The sequence below is a fragment of the Atractosteus spatula genome, chromosome 8 (genome assembly GCF_055471065.1).
Source record: "Atractosteus spatula isolate fAtrSpa1 chromosome 8, fAtrSpa1.hap1, whole genome shotgun sequence".
Classification (NCBI taxonomy): domain Eukaryota; kingdom Metazoa; phylum Chordata; class Actinopteri; order Semionotiformes; family Lepisosteidae; genus Atractosteus; species Atractosteus spatula.
Genome location: NC_142713.1, coordinates 62,258,116 through 62,277,400, shown reverse-complemented (window position 1 = coordinate 62,277,400; position 19,285 = coordinate 62,258,116). Strand labels below are relative to the sequence as shown.

Below are 19,285 nucleotides of genomic sequence, written 5' to 3'. Positions count from 1 at the left end.
AGTCAACTAAACTTGATGTATGATTAAACCTGTATTTATGTAGCAGTAGTTATAACTATTTCAGAAATAATGTTAGTATTGTTTATTGAATGAAAAAGAATAGTGTAAATTTAAAGCTGTTTTTCTACTATAATTCAAGTTATTGCATGTGCAAACAAATTAGATTACTGCTATGTGGTCTTAGTGAAGTGCTTTTTCTTTTTACATCACTTACATAAAGGCAGAAAAACGGTCCTGTAAAGTTTATTACAGCTCAGTAATAGGCAAGAACGTAAATTAACTGTAACACACTCCTTTCCCACTCAACCAACTCACTCTCCTACAGATTCTCTCATTTGCCACGGATTTCATTGTAAACACTTCAAAATTTGTCAAAAGTGTAGTGCTTCACCCTGACGTAATCCCTAGCCTTCGGCCTAGTTTTAACAGCTGTGCAGCTCTTGTTCTAGTTGCTGGTTCTGTCTTTAATGATACTGACTATCTTTTCGGGCAAGAGGAGAGGTACCGCATGCCCCCGAGGTGTCTCTGAGAGCGTAGAGCACCGTGGTACACAAACCCCACCCGACCCATCAATCAGCCACTTAGGACAGACCCAGGCTCGAACCCGTGATTGTAGAGCGAGTGCAGGTTTAGAGCTGGAGTCTGGAGACTCCCCGATCTAACCTCAGCTACAATACTCACACGATGCTGTGCTAGTCTGCGTATGGGCACAGCAAGTTTGCACTCTTCCTTTCATCTAACTCTGGTTTTGAAATCCAGAAAATTTGAAACATGAAACAGCTCATGGATGAGAAGTGTGGCAATGTTAATGCTGCTGATATGTTATTACCACCACACATTGGAATTCTTCTTTGAGAGATTTTTGTATAAATTCAAGGTGAACAGATTACTTAGACAAAAAAGGCACCTAACTAAAGCAGAAAGAAAAATGAAGCCGTTTTGCATTGACGTCTCTATATCACACAAGCGAGGTCTCATTCTGTTCTCATTACAGTTTGTGGCCATATGTTGCCACAAATACCAAGTCATTATCTTTATTTAACAAGAATAAAATCCTGAATGAAACAATAACAATAACTAGTAATTCTCGCATTTGTAGGGAGACGTTATGACTTTTTAACTTACATGAATCTGTTACACCTATTACAGATACTGTATAACCTGGGTCTCACAACAGACTTTTATTGCGACTATCATGTAATCGAGTGCCGTGATCCTGTGGTGCTGCACCGCACAGTAAGGATTACAAAGGAGTCCTGCATATATAACAGGATACGTACCTCTCCAGGCACGGGCAGCACTGCCACCTCTTGCCTGGCTCCTGGCTCTTCATGTGCAACAGGAGAAGGCGATTTGTCCGATTCAACAGCGACTGAAATGGCAGTGGACACAGAAACAGAGCTATCGCTCTGACTCTCTTCACTGTCTCCCTCTTTCAGCTTGTCTGAAAGAAAAGGTCAAAACCCTTGTTCATGTTTTTAGAAAACACCAAGAACACCTGGTTATGAAAGATACACATTTGTGATCACTCTTAATGGACAACAGATATGTTTAACACTAATCTGTCCTTTCCTGAAAACTGCTTTAGAAAAGCATCTTAAAAATGAATTACCAGCAGAAATAAATTGTTTTTAATCGCTTTCCTAAAATTATCAGATATTTTAAGAACGTGCACATACAAAATAGTCCTTCCGCTCCCCCCACAAAGAGCTCAGAAGAAGATTCTCTGCTCTGGTCCTGAACCCAACAGAAGGCCGGCCATGACCCTGGGATGTACAGTTTCTGTCCAGCAATCCTCCGTATGTGCCACAGATATCTCAGCCCATGTAGAAGACGCTAGGTCATCACTGTGAATGCCAGCATGCAGACATACTGTACATACAGGTCAACTTAATCTAGCGACATACTTTCCGCTTCTCCTGAGGTCAAAAGGATTCACTAGAATCTATTTTTATTGAATTCATTGCTAAAAAACAAATCCAAATTAACTGCAACTGCAGCCTTATCACCAATTTGACTGAATGATTTGGAAAGCTTGTCGCACTGCGTTCTTTTCTGGCACAGTCATACACAGATGAGAATAGGAAAGGCTGTGCTCTGCACGCCCAGAGGAAACATTCTGGTCTACTTAAAGTGACTTGGTTATTGCTGGGTCATTTCCTGTTAAAGGAGCAGAATTCCGATTGCTCCAAAATCTGATCCTCACTCTGCTGCACTGCAGGTAGTGCTACCATAAATCACATTACCTTTTTTAACCTGGGCTGATATGACCATGTCTTGCACCTTTTTATAACGGTTGAGTGATTGTCGGAGTTCTTCAATTTTACGATCCTGGAATCAAAGTTGGAAAGAAAGAAAAATGTAGTTATTAACAAAGAGAAATCTCTCTCTTGTATGCAGCGTACTTCAGTGGTTCTGTACCACCATCAGTATCTTCACAGTACCAATGTGTCCTTTAGGTTTCAGTGCAGTTGAACAGCTTGGGAATCTGCAGCTTTCTGAGATGGTGTATGAAACACGGTAAGATACAATGCATACATCGTTTCCTCTCAGTAAATCATTAATTTAAGAAATGAGGCAAAACATGGTTTTAACATGGTAGCCAAACAGGCTGCTGATGCACCCATCTTCCTCCTGCTTACCCAAGCCTGCAATAAAGGCAAGCTCTGTCAGGAGGTGGGTCAGGAGCTATAAAATGCTGTTACCTTCTCCTCGTTAGCTGCCATCAATGACTCCACTGCCCTTTTCATTTTTTGCACCTCAAAGTCTGAAAAATAAAACTCACAAAGTTAAACATGAATGGAGAATGTTGTTACAAACTGCCCCTAGCAGAACTGCAATCCTGGTGTTTGTGACTCAGATAATGGCGAGAGTGTTGAACTGGAGCAAAAGAAGGCTGAAATTAGTGAAAAATAAGAGGTACTTCTGACTGGGACAAAGCTTCTGTGTGAATCCTGTGCTGCAGCCACAGCAAAAACACCCTGGAGCAAAGAGGAAAGACAGCCTTACAGCTGGCAGTCTGCAGAGCTCAGGGCAACAGTGAAAGAGTCCCTCTGATGTACTGATGAAGGCTGCTACTGCTTCCCAGACAACAAAAACCAAATGTTCTGAGCATCAAAAGAAATCCAACACATATAGAACTAACAAATGCACAAAATTATCAAAAAAGGTAAATTTCTTCTGCTTATTAACATTTGTAAACAACAGGATGTCTACAGTCTGTCTGGCCTCCCCTGGAAGCAGTACAAGTCAAACATCTGCAATGCACGCATGGCTCCAGGCTGCAGCTGCAGTCTGGTGTGACTGACCCATTCCCTAGCCTGGCTACGCACGATCACTAGCCTCCGAGCCCAAGAAGCCTCAGGTCTTCTCGGCTCATCCCACAGCTTGCCAAGCCACGGCTTCCACAGCATCACTGTCACATTCGCACCTGACAGGAAAGCTGCTGCTACATGAACAGCATGAAGAGGTTCTCTCTCCTGCTGAAACGCTGTCACATCAGGAAGAGCAACTAAGGGAGTGATGGCCAGGTCATCACACCATCTTATCATGCCACGGTGTGTCTCCTGGGGTGTTGCCCATCATTAAGGGACTGTTTCACTGGAATGCTTTGCCATGCTACCAGTTCATGACTGTGAACCCTCCCAAGTGGTTAACAGGTCAAATTTTCCTTAATTTTCACTTGGCTTGACAGTCCTCAGGTTAAATAAGCTCTCACTGTCAAGGTGATTTAGTGTTCATGCAACAGTTACTTGATTATTGCAGCCAGATGTGATTGAGCAAAATAAAACCCAAAAATATTTCAGTTATCCAACATGCATATATTTTTTCTAAAAATACATGTATGCGTGCAAAATTTCTTTTGATGCTCAGCATGAAACGAGTTAATCCAAAAATGAGATTTAAGCTGAGCATTTTGTAACATCTGGTTATCACAACAACCTTTGTTCAATGGCAATGTAGCCAACAAACTCAAATTGGAGGCAATCCTCCAATTAAGTCTCCTGTCCCTTAGGACAATCCCACAGCCATCTAAACCAGGAGCCCCCTGCCAGTGGGGGTGCTAGATGTTATAATGTATGCATGGATAAACTACGCATGCAACACGTTAGCAGAATACCAAGCAATGCAATAAAAACACGAGTTATTAAATGATTAAAAAGGAAAAGTGAGTCATATACGTCTGGTAAAAGACCTAACAGGCAGGGCTCTTTGTGGCAGTTCCAGGCTTAGTTGCTGAGGGGCAGAAGGTTGGCTCCTGCTCATCGCGGCTTTGCTACAGAGGATTGCTCACACAGCAATGGCTATTTTACGAAATTTCAAGTTTCGTGGACAATTACAGGAAAAAAATATTTTTTGTGATCTGGATGCAGCAGCCTTTGGCCATCTTCTAGGAACAGGATGCACCCTGCAGACAAGAAAATCTCTGAAATAATCGGTGTCCTGTTTCTGCAGAGGACAGGATACAAGAGGTGGGACTCCATAAGCTGGAGGAAGTTGAACTCCAGTACTGCGAGATATTTAGCACAAAAAGCAGGCCCTCCATTCTGAATAAAATATCCCTACCCAGGAGATATAAATAAGCAACCCTCTAATGCACCTTGTCTATACATGCAGATTGTGAGCAAAGCACACTAAGACAGAGAAGCGTTGGAAAAAAAAGGCTAAAACCTTACGTTTCTCTTTGAGCTTCTTTTTAAAATTTTCATCTGTGTGGAATAATGAGCAAGATGCACAACAGTAAGCAATAAAGCAGAAGAGTTACTTTGACATAAAACAGTTTTGCGGTTCTGAAAATTTCAGTCCTTGATTTTTAAAATTTTGTGCAGCTGGTCTTCACCACGGTTTAAACAGTACATCAGCAAGTAAGTGCAGTCACATCAATGATTCTAGGCAAGAAATTCAGGAAGACTGTCTGCAGCTTTGTCCCCAGAGGCCCCGCCCACCTTTCTCCTCCTTGTCTGGCCCTTCCCCCGGAGTCTTGACGAGATCCTCCTCCCTGAGCCTCTTCAGTTCCACCTCCTTCTGCTCCAGCTGCTCCTGCAGCATCAGCAGCTCGTCCTGTGACATACACACCACAGGGGGAAGAGCTTTGGATCAGAAAAGGTGTCCAAGGAGCCAACATTCGGTTCCTGGTTTAAAATTATCATGCACTAAGATCTGCAAAACTTTCTTCGATTGTTTTAACCGAACCAAAATTTTCCATCAGTCTTTCAGGGAACTGTTACTCATCACTGATTTCTGAGATGACAGTCCAATATCATTGCAAAGTACTTTACTAGGATCGCTTGAACAAAAAAAAAAACTGATTACAAGAGCATGATTTCTCCACTCAGAAACCCCTCTCATGCATGATCCAATACAGAAGATGTTCCTTGAACTGAAAGGTTGATTTTAAATACCCACCACCCCTACAGGGTTAGCCCAAAGACATGGCAAGAAGGACCCAGAAAAATCACACCTTGTGTGTCTGGAATTTGTGCTCCATCCTCTGCTTTTCATACTGCATCTGACCAACCTTGATTTTCAGGCTAGAGAGTTTGGCCATTAGAGACTAGTGACAGAGAATTAGAAAAGAAAGCAACTGAAAGAAGAGAAAAGGGGAACTGATGAGTCAAAGTTTAAAGAAAGTGTTGAAAGGAAATCTTGGAGGAGTACAAGTCTCTTTAAATTTTAATAACAACAACAAGCTTCTTATGCTCTAGACCATGAAAAATGCCATCTTGCAGGAAACGTCTCAGAAGTGTTAAAGGAATTTGATTTAAAAACAGACCTATGCTTCTCAGTTGTACAGATCATTTAACAATGTGAGAAAGTAAACTATAATTAGTGGGTAACCTCAGGCTCTAAACACTCACCTTGGTTGATTTCAGCTTCTTTTCATACTGAAGCCTCTCATTTTCCATCTCTGTCACTCTAAACCTCAGCTCATTAATCTCCTGGATCAACCCCTGCAAAGGAACAACTTTGTTAAATCTCACGTAAGAACCACCCAAGAATTATCGGAGTGAGTTGCAATTAAAGGCCCTGCATTTGCCCTTTTCAGCTTTTAATCTCATCTACTTTGCGACTTTTCAAAATCTTTTTTCCTCCCCACAGAAGCTCAATCTTTACATGCAGAGGGGCAGTTGTTGAAACAACTGCACCAAGAGAATTGCACTATGGTGAACAACTATGGAACAACTGAACTTAGAGGCCCTATAAACAAAACGCACTCCCAGAGACACGTCCACTTCGAACCACAATGCCCCACACCAGCTCAATGTGACCACGATCGCCTGCGTGTGTCCGAGACACCTGTGTGAAGCACGTTGCTATCCGCCATCATGGCCTTGGTCACACTTGCATGTGTACCAAGTTTTATTGCTCCACACTACACAATACTTTTCACGACACACATCTTTGGCCAGGCCAGATAAGAGAAAAGCAACCTTTATAAGAAACAAATCAAGACAATCACCAACAAGCCTCTACCAAATAACAAAAAGAGGAAGAATCCCACTTCAAGTCAGAGAAGAGAAAACATGCACAGTAGGTCTATCACTGGCAGCAGTGGAAAACTTGAAAACATCTGCATAACTAGGTGTAAATCACAATTAGAAGAGGTCTTGTGGAAGCCCTCTCCCTTTCTACACACGCTGCTGCAGGCATGCATGAGCCACACATTAGAGCAAGGCAGGCCAGTGAAATGCATCTTGGGCTGGAGATTTGGAACCAGACAAAAGTACAGGAAAGAAAATGGTACAGAACACAAGGAAGTAAGAAAGCAAAGGTCAATGTTCTGCGCATGGTGTTCTAAAAAAAACTAACAAAACAATGATATACAGACAGTACTGCTGGAATGTCTCATTGTCTAGAACAATTGAAAGGTCAATTGAATCTTAAGGCCAATTGAAAAACTATTTCTATTTGCATCTGTATTCCAGAGAATGAAATTATAATGCATGCGAGCGGGTTACAAGTTCTTAAGTTGAGGAAACTAATCCTGACCCAAATAGCAATTAATTGAGTAATCCTTTTTTTTTTTAAATCACCCTCTCGCTTTTGTAAATGAATGACAAGTCTATCAGCACAAAAAGCTGAACAGCAGAAATGCAGAGCATCTGCAGAAACTGAACTGATCTCGTAGAGATCATGCGCAGCCACATTGGGACCAGATGTTAAAGCAAAAGAAAAGCAACTGTTCACCTCTTGATCCCCATACTGTAACCTCTTTTCTTGGAAAAGTGCTAGTTCCACCTCCAGCGTCTCCATCTGGTCTCGGAGCTCGGAGATTAAGTTATGCAGTGACTACGTGGAGCATGAGCAAGCAGAAGATTGAAAAACAAGATGAAGAGAAGGAAAGGGATGGCGGCTTGCTCCCATGACAGGGAACGTGAACACAGGAATTAAAAGGTAATGGTGGGGAAGAAGCGCGTAACAATACATCCTTCTGGACATGGAGAGACACCAGCACATTCCCGTCAGCTTTAAACTCACTACTTCTCCCTGCAATCAACACCCGTGAAGACCATGCTAGACTTCTGCAGACAATTCCTGCTTGGGTTGAAAACAATAAATGAACATGAAGCCTAGCGGGCTATAAAATGTTAATTAGGAAAAAAAAAACTTTCCACAAGCTCCAAATAACTTTAAGGCATTTCAAAAAGCACTAAAGTTAACAGCCGAAAGGAATTGTCCTCTCTGTGCGGTCTGACCATGCATTAATGCCTTACAAAACCTTAATAATTCACCAATGTATAAAAGAATGCCATGTTACAATAGAACAAGTAAAGGTTTATTCCCTGCTGAAAAGAGAAGAAAGGAAACAACGTTTCGGCTGTGGAGCCTTCTTCAGGTCACTGGCCGTGTTACAATAGTTCTATTTGTGTTTAAGCAACAGGTTGTGCATCTGGAGGGTCTGCTTCCCAGCAACAACTGGGGAATTCTGCACCACTTCCTTATGGTTAATGAACGTCTCCAGCCTGATGAGGAAGAGCTTCACAGGGCATTTTGAAAACTGAGTTTCAGAATAAGCTATGGAAGTCAAATACTTCCAAGTCAAAATCTCATTACAAAAGTGGCATTAATAATGTTGGTTACAAAATTATGCAATTTTCTAGCTATATCAACACATAGTCCCTCTCAAAAAAGTACAAAGACATCCTATGGTGTCCCATTTTGTGAAATTACAAAAGTTGGTCTGGGACTGCTTTCTACATCTTCGCAATAGATTTCAAGTCAGGACTGGGCCATGAAAAGAATCACTTTCTTAGCCTCAAACTCGGCCAGTGTAGCTTTGGTTTTGTGCTTTGGATCACTGTCCTGCAGAAAGGTGAATTTTTAATCATAGTTTTAGGTTTAAAGTAAGTTTTTCTCTAAGATTTAACACAGCTTTGCTCAATGTTGCCATCAGTCTTGAGCTTCCCTGTCCCTGCTGAGAAGACACAGAACTGTAACAGTCCTGCCAGCTCCACGCTCCACTGTAGGGACGTGTTGACAGAGTGATGCAGAATGTTGGGTTTGCATCAGATGTAGTGATTTGTATTTGGACCAGAAAGATCCAATTTTGTGCCTTCTCACTACAAAACCTTTTACCTCATGTTTGTAGTGTGGTAAGTGATACATAACATATTCCACACATTTTAAGTGTCATGACTGCATGTTTTAAAGCAACAAAATGAGAAAATCGCAGAGGCCTGAACGCTTTTGCAAGGTACTGCACAGAGTAAAAGCCTGCTGAACATTAACCAGCTCTTCACATATTATATAATAAAAGGAAGCGGTGGTGAAACACAAACAAGAACCTGGCTGAACACACACATTTTGTTTGATAAGTGCTAAGCATTTGCTTAGATTATCCAAATGCTTAGTGCACTGTCTAATAAAAGATACAACTAACATTAAACAAGTGTCTCTAATTCATTTATATTTAAATCAACCCTATGTTAACTTATTACAGTTAGAACCTTCTAGTAAAAAATATATTGTAACGCATACGGCCGTCAGTGGTGTGTAAGAGCCGGCTTACCAGAGCGGTGACGTCACCGCCCTTCCCTGTAATAGCAGGACCACAGCCACTGGGCTGAGGGGAGATCTCTCTTTAGCTCAACAGACTGGGTCCCTGATGAGTGACGCCGGAGGCCCGGGTTGGAGTCCCCAACGGTGGGGGGCCGACCTGATGCGGCAGCAGGCAAGGGCGCCCACGTGAACCCCGTAGCGTTACAATATATATATATTTTCTATTAAAACACTACATTTGCTGACTGGCTTCTCAGTACCAGGTTAGGGGAATAAAGTTTGTCCACAGGTTTTCAGTGCAGATGGGCTTCAAATTATCTAAATCAACTCATTATTGGCTTCAGTGGAACCACTGAAAATCTCCTGCCAGCTCCTTAGGTATTGCTGCTTTAAGAGACCTAGAAAACCTACACACACCAGCCCTCCAGTACCAGAACTGGGAGTACTCCATTAATACCATAAATAAAACTTTACAGTGTGCTTATTAATGGAAAATGGCACATCCTAATGGCTGCGAAGTAATAGTCTTGCATTAATACAGTAAACTTTTCTAAATACAAATTGATTTTTTTTCAATTTTCAATTTTTCATGGTTAGATTTTGAAGGACAAAGATTTTTAAAAGGGTGCTAGCTTGTCTTTTTCATGAACCCAGAATGCACCCATTCAAAGCATAAAAACTGTCTTCGTTAACCTACACATCCACAGCTGACCATATTTATAGAATTCAATTTTGCTCCCTTCATTCACTTACAGCAACATTTTTCCTTTATAGTGGAGAGTCTACATTTAGAAAAAAAAAGTCAGAGAAGACGCACACTATGATCCTACCTCGCTGTCCCTGAATCTCTCATCGAAATCCAAGCGGTCTTTTTCCATAGCAGTCAGCTTCAGCTTTAGGTTGGAAACCTCAGCCATCAGATCCAGTTTCTGAGTCTCCAGGGCCGTCCTACTTAGAAGTTCCTGTGGAAAATGGCAGCATTATTACGCTGTTCACTAAAAAATTCCACACCCTGCCTTAGCTGTTGATGTCATTAGAATTTAACAGCCTTTATAAAACCTCTTTTGTAAAGGTGGTGAATGGAGTTTTAATCCACCACTATCCCATAGTGAACTTTGGGGACATGAGACCAGGATTTCAAATCAACGGCCTGCGTCTTTTTACACCAGAGTCCCCTGAATTCTGCACTTTTAAGCCGCTCTCTAAAGAGCTGCTTAGCTGTAAAGACCCGTGAGGTGTCCGAAAGAAACACTTACCTGCTGCAGCATTTCCTCAGTAGCATTGAGCTTCTCTCGGTGTTCCTCCAGACACAAGTCAAGATCCCGGATCTTCTCCCCCTGCGCTTCCACCTGGTCAGTCAACACGCTTACCTGCGGAAACCACAAACTAAACCTCCCTTCTGAAAAGCTCGCACAACGCAATCCAGCGCACTCCTTGATCTCCTTCACTACCGTCCCTCCTTGAGGGCCACATACAGGAAAATGAACCCCCACAACTCATCTGACAAAACATTTAGGATCTGACATTACTATTGGAAAGACTGGTGATTCCACAGCAGGTGTGTGAAATTATGGAATCTAACAATATAATTGTAAAAAACAGTAGTTGTTTTCTACTTAAAATACTCAGATTTATTAATGTGGTTGCAAAGTGTTACAATCCAAAAAGTGGATTCAGGAGTTTTCTTACTTGCAACACGAGGGATTCCTTGTCACTCTCGAGACGTGAAAGCCTTTCCTGATAAACATCACCACTCACGGAGATGTGCCCATTGGTCTAAAAAATAAATGATTCACATACTTATTAGCAAAGACCCTGAGGGAATAAATGACAATTCCTGGTGTCTGTAGGACATGTCTTTCTTCTTGATCCACTCATGAAAAAATTCAGAAGAAATCTAGAATAACTGTTATGAGCTGAACAACTCATGCAGTAGAGTTTACCAGGTCTTAAGATATTTACATGAAATTTCAACAATATAAACAATGTAAATGTAAACAAGTGCACACTTTCCTCGGGTCAAAATTGAAGTCTAATACTCTGCTCAAGTAATTTGCAAACGATTGGGATTAGTTTTACTCAGACTGGAAAAGCATGTTGCTTAAATTGCAAAGGTATGTGAGAAGGAATGCCTTCTAGGGCAAAAGAATCTGCCTTTCAACAAACTGAGATGTGAGAAAAGATGTTCCATTTGTAATGCAATTCTAGGGTAAATGTTTTATTAGACGGCTCTAAAAACACTAACTGTGTAGTAAATGCCTATGTAAACATTATTTGACACAAAGACATGACTTAGTGCTTGGCATCACCCTGGCAGCTGTAACATTATCATCTGTTTGCCATTTCCCATAGCAACGCTAACACTCCGGGAGCACACTATAACACAGTTCACACTTAACAAGACTATTACTTACAGGCAAGCTGCTATCAAAGTACAGGGAATGACCAATAGTTTTTAATAATTTCAAATTCTGCATTTCCAAAGGCAAACCAATTTATCCAAGGGATTACCACACACATTCAGTGGACAAATTCTACAAAGAGCAAACAAAAAGGATTTTAAGTTCATCCACACTTTTCCAAATTTGAGCTAAGACAAGCCCTCTCATACACAGCTGAGCTACAGTATACAGAGAAAATTATTCTTTGCGGTCACATGAAATACAGGATGGTGACATGTTCCAAAAGAAGAAAAAATCACTACACTTTACTCATTGTTTTTATAATTTAAGAAGCTCTCAGGAAAATCTAGAAAACTAATAAGTTACGTCTTCTACACTACTGTAAGCACCTCTACTTGTTTAAATGATTGAAGCCTTACCTTTCTCATCCACTTAAAATGCTTGTAAATATCCAAAGTTCTCTCCATGTCACCATTTAGCTCTCAATTCACAAAATTATCCCAAGGAATCGGATTTCTGACCACCAAAATTAACTTGCTGATAATGTTCAAGAAGACGATGTAAGAGAAGAGTACATTTCCATCCTTTCTCGTCCTCAAGCACGAGAGGGTCCTACGAGCCTCTGCCACTATCACCAGCACAGGAATGTGTGCTGATTCTTCTGAGTTTGTCTAGGGACAGAGAGGGAGTCTTCCCGCTCTATCCTGTTGACATCAGCAGGAGTGAACAAACCACAGACAAAAGTCTAACCCTAATCCACCAGCCACATGAAGCTGGTCATCAACCTCAAGCTACTGCTGAATTTTGAAAGACCTTTGCCTTTTAGCCAGTAAACCCAAGCCACATCAAGAACTCTTTCCTTTTGCAAACTGCATTACCGAATGCTGCCAGCAACTGCAATTACTAGTTAAGATATTAGAGAATAAGTACATATAAAGTGACTGGGTACAGTTCACACAGTCTACCTTTAGTAAGAGGGGAGACTGTTCTCTGTTTAAGAGGAATTAGGAAACCATGCAAACAGGGCTTTGATTTGGGAACTATGGAAACCTGGCAGACAGAAGCTGATGCGAAGATGCTTCATGCATCTTGATAATGTCAATGTTTGGTGCTTTTATGCTTCACAGTAGACAGCCTTTAAAAAGCCCAACTACACTTTCTGAAATAATCCTCCAAATTATCCCTATCCACATTGATAAAAAGGGACTTGAGAGGTCATAAACACTTACATAAACCCCTTAACATAAACATAAAACACTTACATAAAGTCTCCTTCTGTCCATTCAATTCCTTCAACAAAAACAAATAGCTTATTTGCTCTTCACATTTGAAGATATCTAAAGTAAAGCTTTCTTTTGTTTTTCTACTTTTTGGGAAAGTATGACCTCTACAGGTTCCAATAGACAGCCAAGCAATATGCCACCATCATTCTTATTCTCTTGTATTTATTCCTTGGATAAAGATGTGAATTGTTAAACTAAAATGCAGTATTCCTTTATTACCTTAGTACACATTAGCACCATGCAATCTGCAAAAAAGGAGCTGTTGACTCTCTTCCTCCAAAAGAAACTCAAGACATTTTGCATTTAAAACCTACAAAAACACAAGCAGTAATCTCATTCAATGCCAAGATTAGGGAACAATGTACAAAGCATTTTCAACTTTTCTTCTGAAAAACAAATATCAAATAATCCTTTAAAACCTTGCACACAAATCATTTGAAGTTATCAAACCTTGATCTTCATAGACGAGTACTTTTTGCTTTATGTAGAAACCAATGACCTCATCTTATCTTCTGAAAGGAATCCAATGGTCCTCAGAGAATCAGGCATCCAGTTCTTTTAACCTAACATGGACTTTTTTCCTTCATTGTAACAGTGATTAAGCCAGGAACTACTCACACTAGCAACAATGAATTTAAACAATCATGTATTTTTGTATTTTACTTTGGACTGTCAAGCCTGAAATTAATCAGGACTTTAGAAACATCATGTTAAAGACTATTTCCAAAGCCAGCTATATAAAACATCCACTTAAATTACCAGAATTTATCTTCCCTCTTTAATCGGATCAATGTTTTTGTCCCAATAAGACAACTGCACATACACAATCTGCATTTCCCGTAACCAATAAATTATACTGATATTAGCAGAATTCTAGCCTTGTGAATAACAATCCAGATCCCTAAAGCACAAAGTCAAAGGAATACAAAATGTCTGCATTTTAATTTACATTTCCATCAGAAAAAAAGTACTTTAAAACTTGCATGAGATGCATTTTGTGTTCAGATCTGGAGTCTCATAGATACTTTATAATTTCTGGCTTAAGTAGAAACCACTGACCTAATCTTATCTTCTGAAAAACATCCAAGCTGCCTCAGGCGTCTAGTTCCAAACGTAATAAAAGACCTTTCTTTATTCTGACAGTTGAACTAGAAACTATTCACACTTGCAACACTGAACTTAATGAGAATCCATTATTGAAGTCTTTTACATTGGACTGCCAAGCCAGAAACAAAACAGCCTTTAGCACAAAGTCCACGACCAGAAATTGTGCAGATTGTGACTAAGAGATGCTTTAAGTCGGGCTATAAATACAGTATATCCAAGGATCCCATGCAAAAAAGGGAAGAGAATCTAGAAGCTTTTGACACCTCTACATATAACAGCGAGAAATTTATAATATGGGTAAATGTGTAGTGAATACTGTATTTAAGGCCAAGTGAAAATTAATATAAACCAACACAAAATTAAGTGGAAAGCTTTGTCACCGGAACACTTCTCCAGCATCCCAGCGAATCGGAACACAATGGATAAATGTGATTCTTCAACAGTGCCCTTTAGTTTATATAATACTTTGTGTTTCCTTTGAAATTCTGTGCAAGTTGAGACTTAAGTCATTACTATTCACCTTTTTCAAATAGAAGCTTTAGTCACTGGAATGACAGATCAGATGCAAACAGAAAAAGCCATTGAGGAAGGAAGTGTTTTGTTGCACAGAGGACCGATGGCTCTTCAGACAGCTTTTCACTTGGCAGCTTCACTACTAATTTCTTGCCATAATATCTGTGAACTGTCAGGTGATGAAAAGTGCCGTTATTTGTCAACTCGCTACATGGAACATTCATTTTTCTTACAACTTGCAAAACAAGTAGGTGTCCAGGCTTTGGGATCTTTCGAATATCATCCTCAACACTGCAGCTTTCAGTATTGCTATCAGCTAGCAAAAACTGCAAGGAACTGTGGATCAGCATTACCCCCTCCTGAGCTGTACATCACCTGCTAGAGCTCCCATCAAGCTCCCTTCCTCAGACACCTGAGAAAACCAAGAGTATTACCACTGACCGCCTATTCAGTATCTGAACAGAGAACTTTTTCGGCAAAATCAACGGTTAGCAATAACCCAAAACGCAAACTCCTTTAGTTCAAGGCTTCCCTTAAAGAACATGCGCAATAAAAAAATGAAATTAGACGATTTGATTTTTTTCGGCCTTAAGGCTCAGATCTCAGAATATTTGTAAGGGTGTGACTGACAATGACACCCCAGGAAAAAAGGAAGAACAGCTCCTGAAGTCGACTATTTCCATTTGCTTCTGTATTGAAAAAGACACATTATGAAAAGATTAACAAATTCACATCAGAACTGCAGGAGGATAAATGTCAGTCTTTATCACCGAAGTGGTGGATCAAAGTAGCGCACACCAGAATAAGAGAATTCTTGAATCTGGCACGGCCACATCCAGGACCTACCACGTGACCCTGGAGCCACTCCACAATGAGCTCGGCGGTGGAGTCTGGGATCTGGCAGCGCAGCCCTTCCTTCTCTTCCATCTCCATGAGCTCCAGCAGGCCCCGCAGGTCCTCGATCAGCTGCAGCGCCCGCAGGCTGCCCATGAAGGGAGAGGTGGGGGACTGGCAGTCGAAGATGCCATTGGAGTACTCTAGAGCCTTGGAGCCTGGAGGAACAGCAACACCGCAGAGCTCAGCTGGAAGAAGGGCCTGAGGGTCCACTTGGAGAAGTAGGGATTTGTCATTTCAAATTCACAGGTTTTTTTATAGCACATATTCTTCATTTATTAATGTATACAAAACCGAGGAAGACTTTCTGCAGGTCCCACATCATCAACAGGGAACTGGTCAAATAGTAAATGACCTGAGCAACAGCAGAACAGTACAGACAGGGTGCCGCAGGTAAAACTGTTTGTGATACACAACTAGCTTCCTTAAGAAACGTCAGCTTTCTAATTTTCTAAGGAAAACATATGGCTTGTCATGAATACTAATTATGACTGAAATTCAATGGTACACAATTTCATGAAAGGCACATGGCTGAGCATTAAAAGAAACCTATGTAGGTTTTTAGAAAAAAATACTTTATTTTAGATGTTGTTAAAATGTTTTGGCATCATTTTAATTCATTGTTCATCCATGACCGCTGCATACGCACTAAATCAGGTCAGTCGTGAGAGCTAATGGGGCAAAAACAGTGAGTCAAACATTTGAAAAAACGAGGAGCTGGTCAACCAACATGCCTCCCTAAGTTGATTATTTCAGTCAGAAATAACCTCTATTAAATATCCTAAACATTAAACCTTAAACATAATATTCTTATGGGCATCTTCATTCGCATCTTGCTGAAACGGCTCCCAACCCATCGCAGTGACGCAGTAGGGTCTGTAACAAGGGCTGGGACTCCAGCTTCCAGACACCTGCTTTCCCCACCTGCTATGATTCCATCCATCTGCTCCAAGGCTGCAGCCAACATGTCACTGGCATCAGACATCATCTTGGAAACTCCTGAGCAGCCACTTCAACCCCTGGAAGATGGGTGAAAAAAACCCACTATCAGAATATTTGCAGCAGAAAAGCCAGAGAAACAGGTGTACATTTTTCTCCACAAAACCATGGGCAGTGCTGGGAACAATAGCCCCGGTATGAGATCCCAGTCAGCTTACAGTTGTCAGCCGACCCCAATCTGAACGTCTCCAGGAGCTGGGAAGAAACTAGAGCGCATGACCAAAAACTGCAGGAGCCAAGACGGAACATGCAGACTCCTCGCAGACACCCCAGAAACCAGAACAGTGCTGATGTCTTTGCCACCCTGCCTGCCAAATCTGTAACCAACACTGGTTATTTACCGTAACTCTCATTTGTTTAGTCTGAAGAAGGTCACTCTTTTAAAATTCTGCCAGAAAAGCTTATTATGAAGGAATATAAGTCAGATGGCCATTCCTTACACTTCCTCTCTCTCCTTTCACCCATTCTGCACTGAGCCAGCAGTATTAGAAACCTTCCAGGGAAGCCTGAATATTAATTCTTGATGTCAGAAATCTAACCGTGTATATCCAGTTCTTAAAATTACACGTTATGTTACAAAGACAATTTAAGATCATTATGAAATACACACCGTTTTTTCTGTTAAAATCAGGCATTGGCAATTATGATGTTTTGCAAAGAGCTGAAAGTGTACTAAAATGGCTATTTTTTTTTACTTCACAACCATTCTTATTAGTTCTCTTAGTTTAAAAGCAGCCTTTCTGAGTGACCCTGCAGCATAGTTTGAAGCAATTTCCTGTCATTTTCATTCAATTAAGTGAGATGGTATCTAGCCTTTTCATTGTTTTCCCATAGGGATAAACTATGCTACTGCAGTTATGCTTCCTGTAGATTCCAAAATTTGTACTTTTAGCACATGGACAGACAACCACAGCACATTCCTGAAAACTGTCAACTCCATCTGTGCTGCCAAGCTCTGGGAAATACTACCACAAAACACCTCAGCCACTTAGTGTGCTTTATTGAGCCTCAGGACCAAATAAAAGCACTGCAAACAGAAGTCATCATAAACTAAACTAGAATTAACAAAGGTCAAGTCAAAATCTTTGGAGAAATAGATATAAATACACCACTCTTTTTGGAGAAACAAGGATTGATTTGACATCTATTTCTATGATAAGAGAGGTTTCAAACTAGGAGGGCAAATTGACCCAACTAGCTTGTTCGGTCAGTGTCTAACCCACCTGTTTCTTGAAAGAAGTCAGGGTGTCACCTTTGTTAACATTGCTGGGCATACCACACTCCCATAACCCTTCGGGTAAAGTGCCTCTTGTTCTTGGTCTTGAATGCATTTGCTATCTGCTTTAACAGTAATATTAAAATGTCCCGTTTCCAATGTACATTCCTTTATCATTTGAGCAAATAAAATCATTTACAATAAGGTTTTCTAAACTAATCTTTTCACATGCCTTTTTGTAAATGTGCCAGACTCTGACCTAAAAGATTCCTAATCATTGCATCAACAAGACCAATAAAAAGTCTCATTTTTAAAATGGTAGCTTTAACAAAGGACTTACATACACATTGCGAAGTGTGGTTTTTGCTAAGGAAATGTGTTTTTCTATAACTGACATAACTGATAATTTTTTTAGCACTTTTGCTACTGATGTTTCAAAAGGCAGGGTCTCAACAATATTTTGAACTTGCATCTTTTGTAATGATATCCACAGTGACGTTTTAGACTTAAACTGTGATACCACAGAATTTCCACTACCACACAATTTATAGTACTATGTGGCTTAACTACATTACATATTCAGATGGATATTCAATAAAACCTATAGCTGGAACCTAAACAATCAGAAAGCAGAGAACTCTGTTAGTGACTCAGTAATCATACAATAGCCCCAAACAAATTCTCAACAATTTTGCGTAACCCTGATTTCAAAATTAATAAACTGTTTGATTCCATCCATTTTCTAACCACTTTATCAAATTTGGGGCTGCAGTGGAGCCAGAGCCAATCTCCACCAGCAACAGGCACAAGAGAGGAAACACCCTGGACGGGACACCATCAGGGCAGACACAGACAGGGAAATTAGCAGAGAGCATCTCTTTGAAAACAATGGATTGTTCTCGTTCCCTGAACAAATCCAGAAATATATTAGAGTACAAGGTTTCTTGCAATATCTCCAAATCAAAAATTCAGTCCAAACCACAGTCAGACTGCTACACAATACTCCTCAACTTCCCTGTTATTGCAAGAAATAATCTAAAATTCAAAGAAACCTCTGTCCCAGCTCTACAAAATTGTACCAAGAAACTGATACCACTTTCTCTCCTCCGATACCAGTTCTTGTCATTAAGACCAACAATTTCTGGAAACAAATCGGTAAAACCTTTACAGAGACCAACAATACAGGTCTTTCGATACGAGATAACTGACAGAGTACATAACGCAATACAGAGTGAATACAATGGGATTAACTGGCATGTACAGTATACCTGAGCACACTGCACCCACACTCTCCATTACCTTCACGCTACTTGACAAGAATTCCGGAAAGAAATTTACAAACAATCCGGGCCTGTGGGCCACAGTATTCCGCTCTCTCGTTCCTTATGTTTAATAGGACACGCACCTCTCAAACTTCTAAAGATGAACGCATTCTGTTCACCCCGACTACCACCCAGAAAATACCACTATGTACTGTAACTGGAAAAGCAGACACACTCTCTCCATCTCAGTGGCTCAGCCTAATAACAGATTACATAATGGACACATTTAAAGCTTCTTGCAAAAAACAAAATAAACAGTGAAACCTGGACAATTTCTTACCGCATTACAATTATCTGAGTTAAAACCATACCTACATAGATCTTCAAAAGTACTATAATTAACCATTTTTTGTATATTTATATTTGAATGGATATGTAAAATATCGATAACAATAACAATAGCCTGATATCCCTCTGTGTAAAAGAAATAATTCCTTACACTTCTATAGCCCTTTTCTGGACAAGCCCTTTTCTCCTCCCTACACACCAGCTCTCAGTGGGGAGGAGAGCAGAGTGATGAAGCCAGTTCAGAGATGGGGACTACTGCTT

The 19,285-nt window shown here is 40.5% G+C and overlaps 1 protein-coding gene across 16 annotated transcripts in view; it reads right to left on the bottom strand.

Moving 5' to 3' along the window:
* The window catches only part of ppfibp1b (PPFIA binding protein 1b), a 58,032-nt gene that overhangs the window by 12,653 nt on the left and 26,094 nt on the right, over positions 1-19,285 (bottom strand). For 4 of the 16 annotated variants that reach the window (XM_088922980.1, XM_088922982.1, XM_088922981.1 and 1 more), the window contains exons 2-14: positions 16,124-16,218; positions 15,152-15,357; positions 10,690-10,776; positions 10,257-10,370; positions 9,831-9,962; positions 7,189-7,290; positions 5,859-5,951; positions 5,462-5,554; positions 4,947-5,061; positions 4,677-4,709; positions 2,706-2,767; positions 2,247-2,331; positions 1,281-1,444 (exon numbers count right to left, since the gene is read on the bottom strand). In XM_088922980.1, the coding sequence (XP_088779106.1) occupies positions 1,281-1,444; positions 2,247-2,331; positions 2,706-2,767; positions 4,677-4,709; positions 4,947-5,061; positions 5,462-5,554; positions 5,859-5,951; positions 7,189-7,290; positions 9,831-9,962; positions 10,257-10,370; positions 10,690-10,776; positions 15,152-15,357; positions 16,124-16,187 (1,350 nt within the window). In that variant the 5' untranslated portion in view covers positions 16,188-16,218. Of the gene's footprint in view, positions 1-1,280; positions 1,445-2,246; positions 2,332-2,705; positions 2,768-4,676; positions 4,710-4,946; positions 5,062-5,461; positions 5,555-5,858; positions 5,952-7,188; positions 7,291-9,830; positions 9,963-10,256; positions 10,371-10,689; positions 10,777-12,904; positions 13,078-15,151; positions 15,358-16,123; positions 16,219-19,285 lie in introns of those variants that run through there. The other 12 variants (XM_088922983.1, XM_088922987.1, XM_088922990.1 and 9 more) reach the window with 8 other exon arrangements.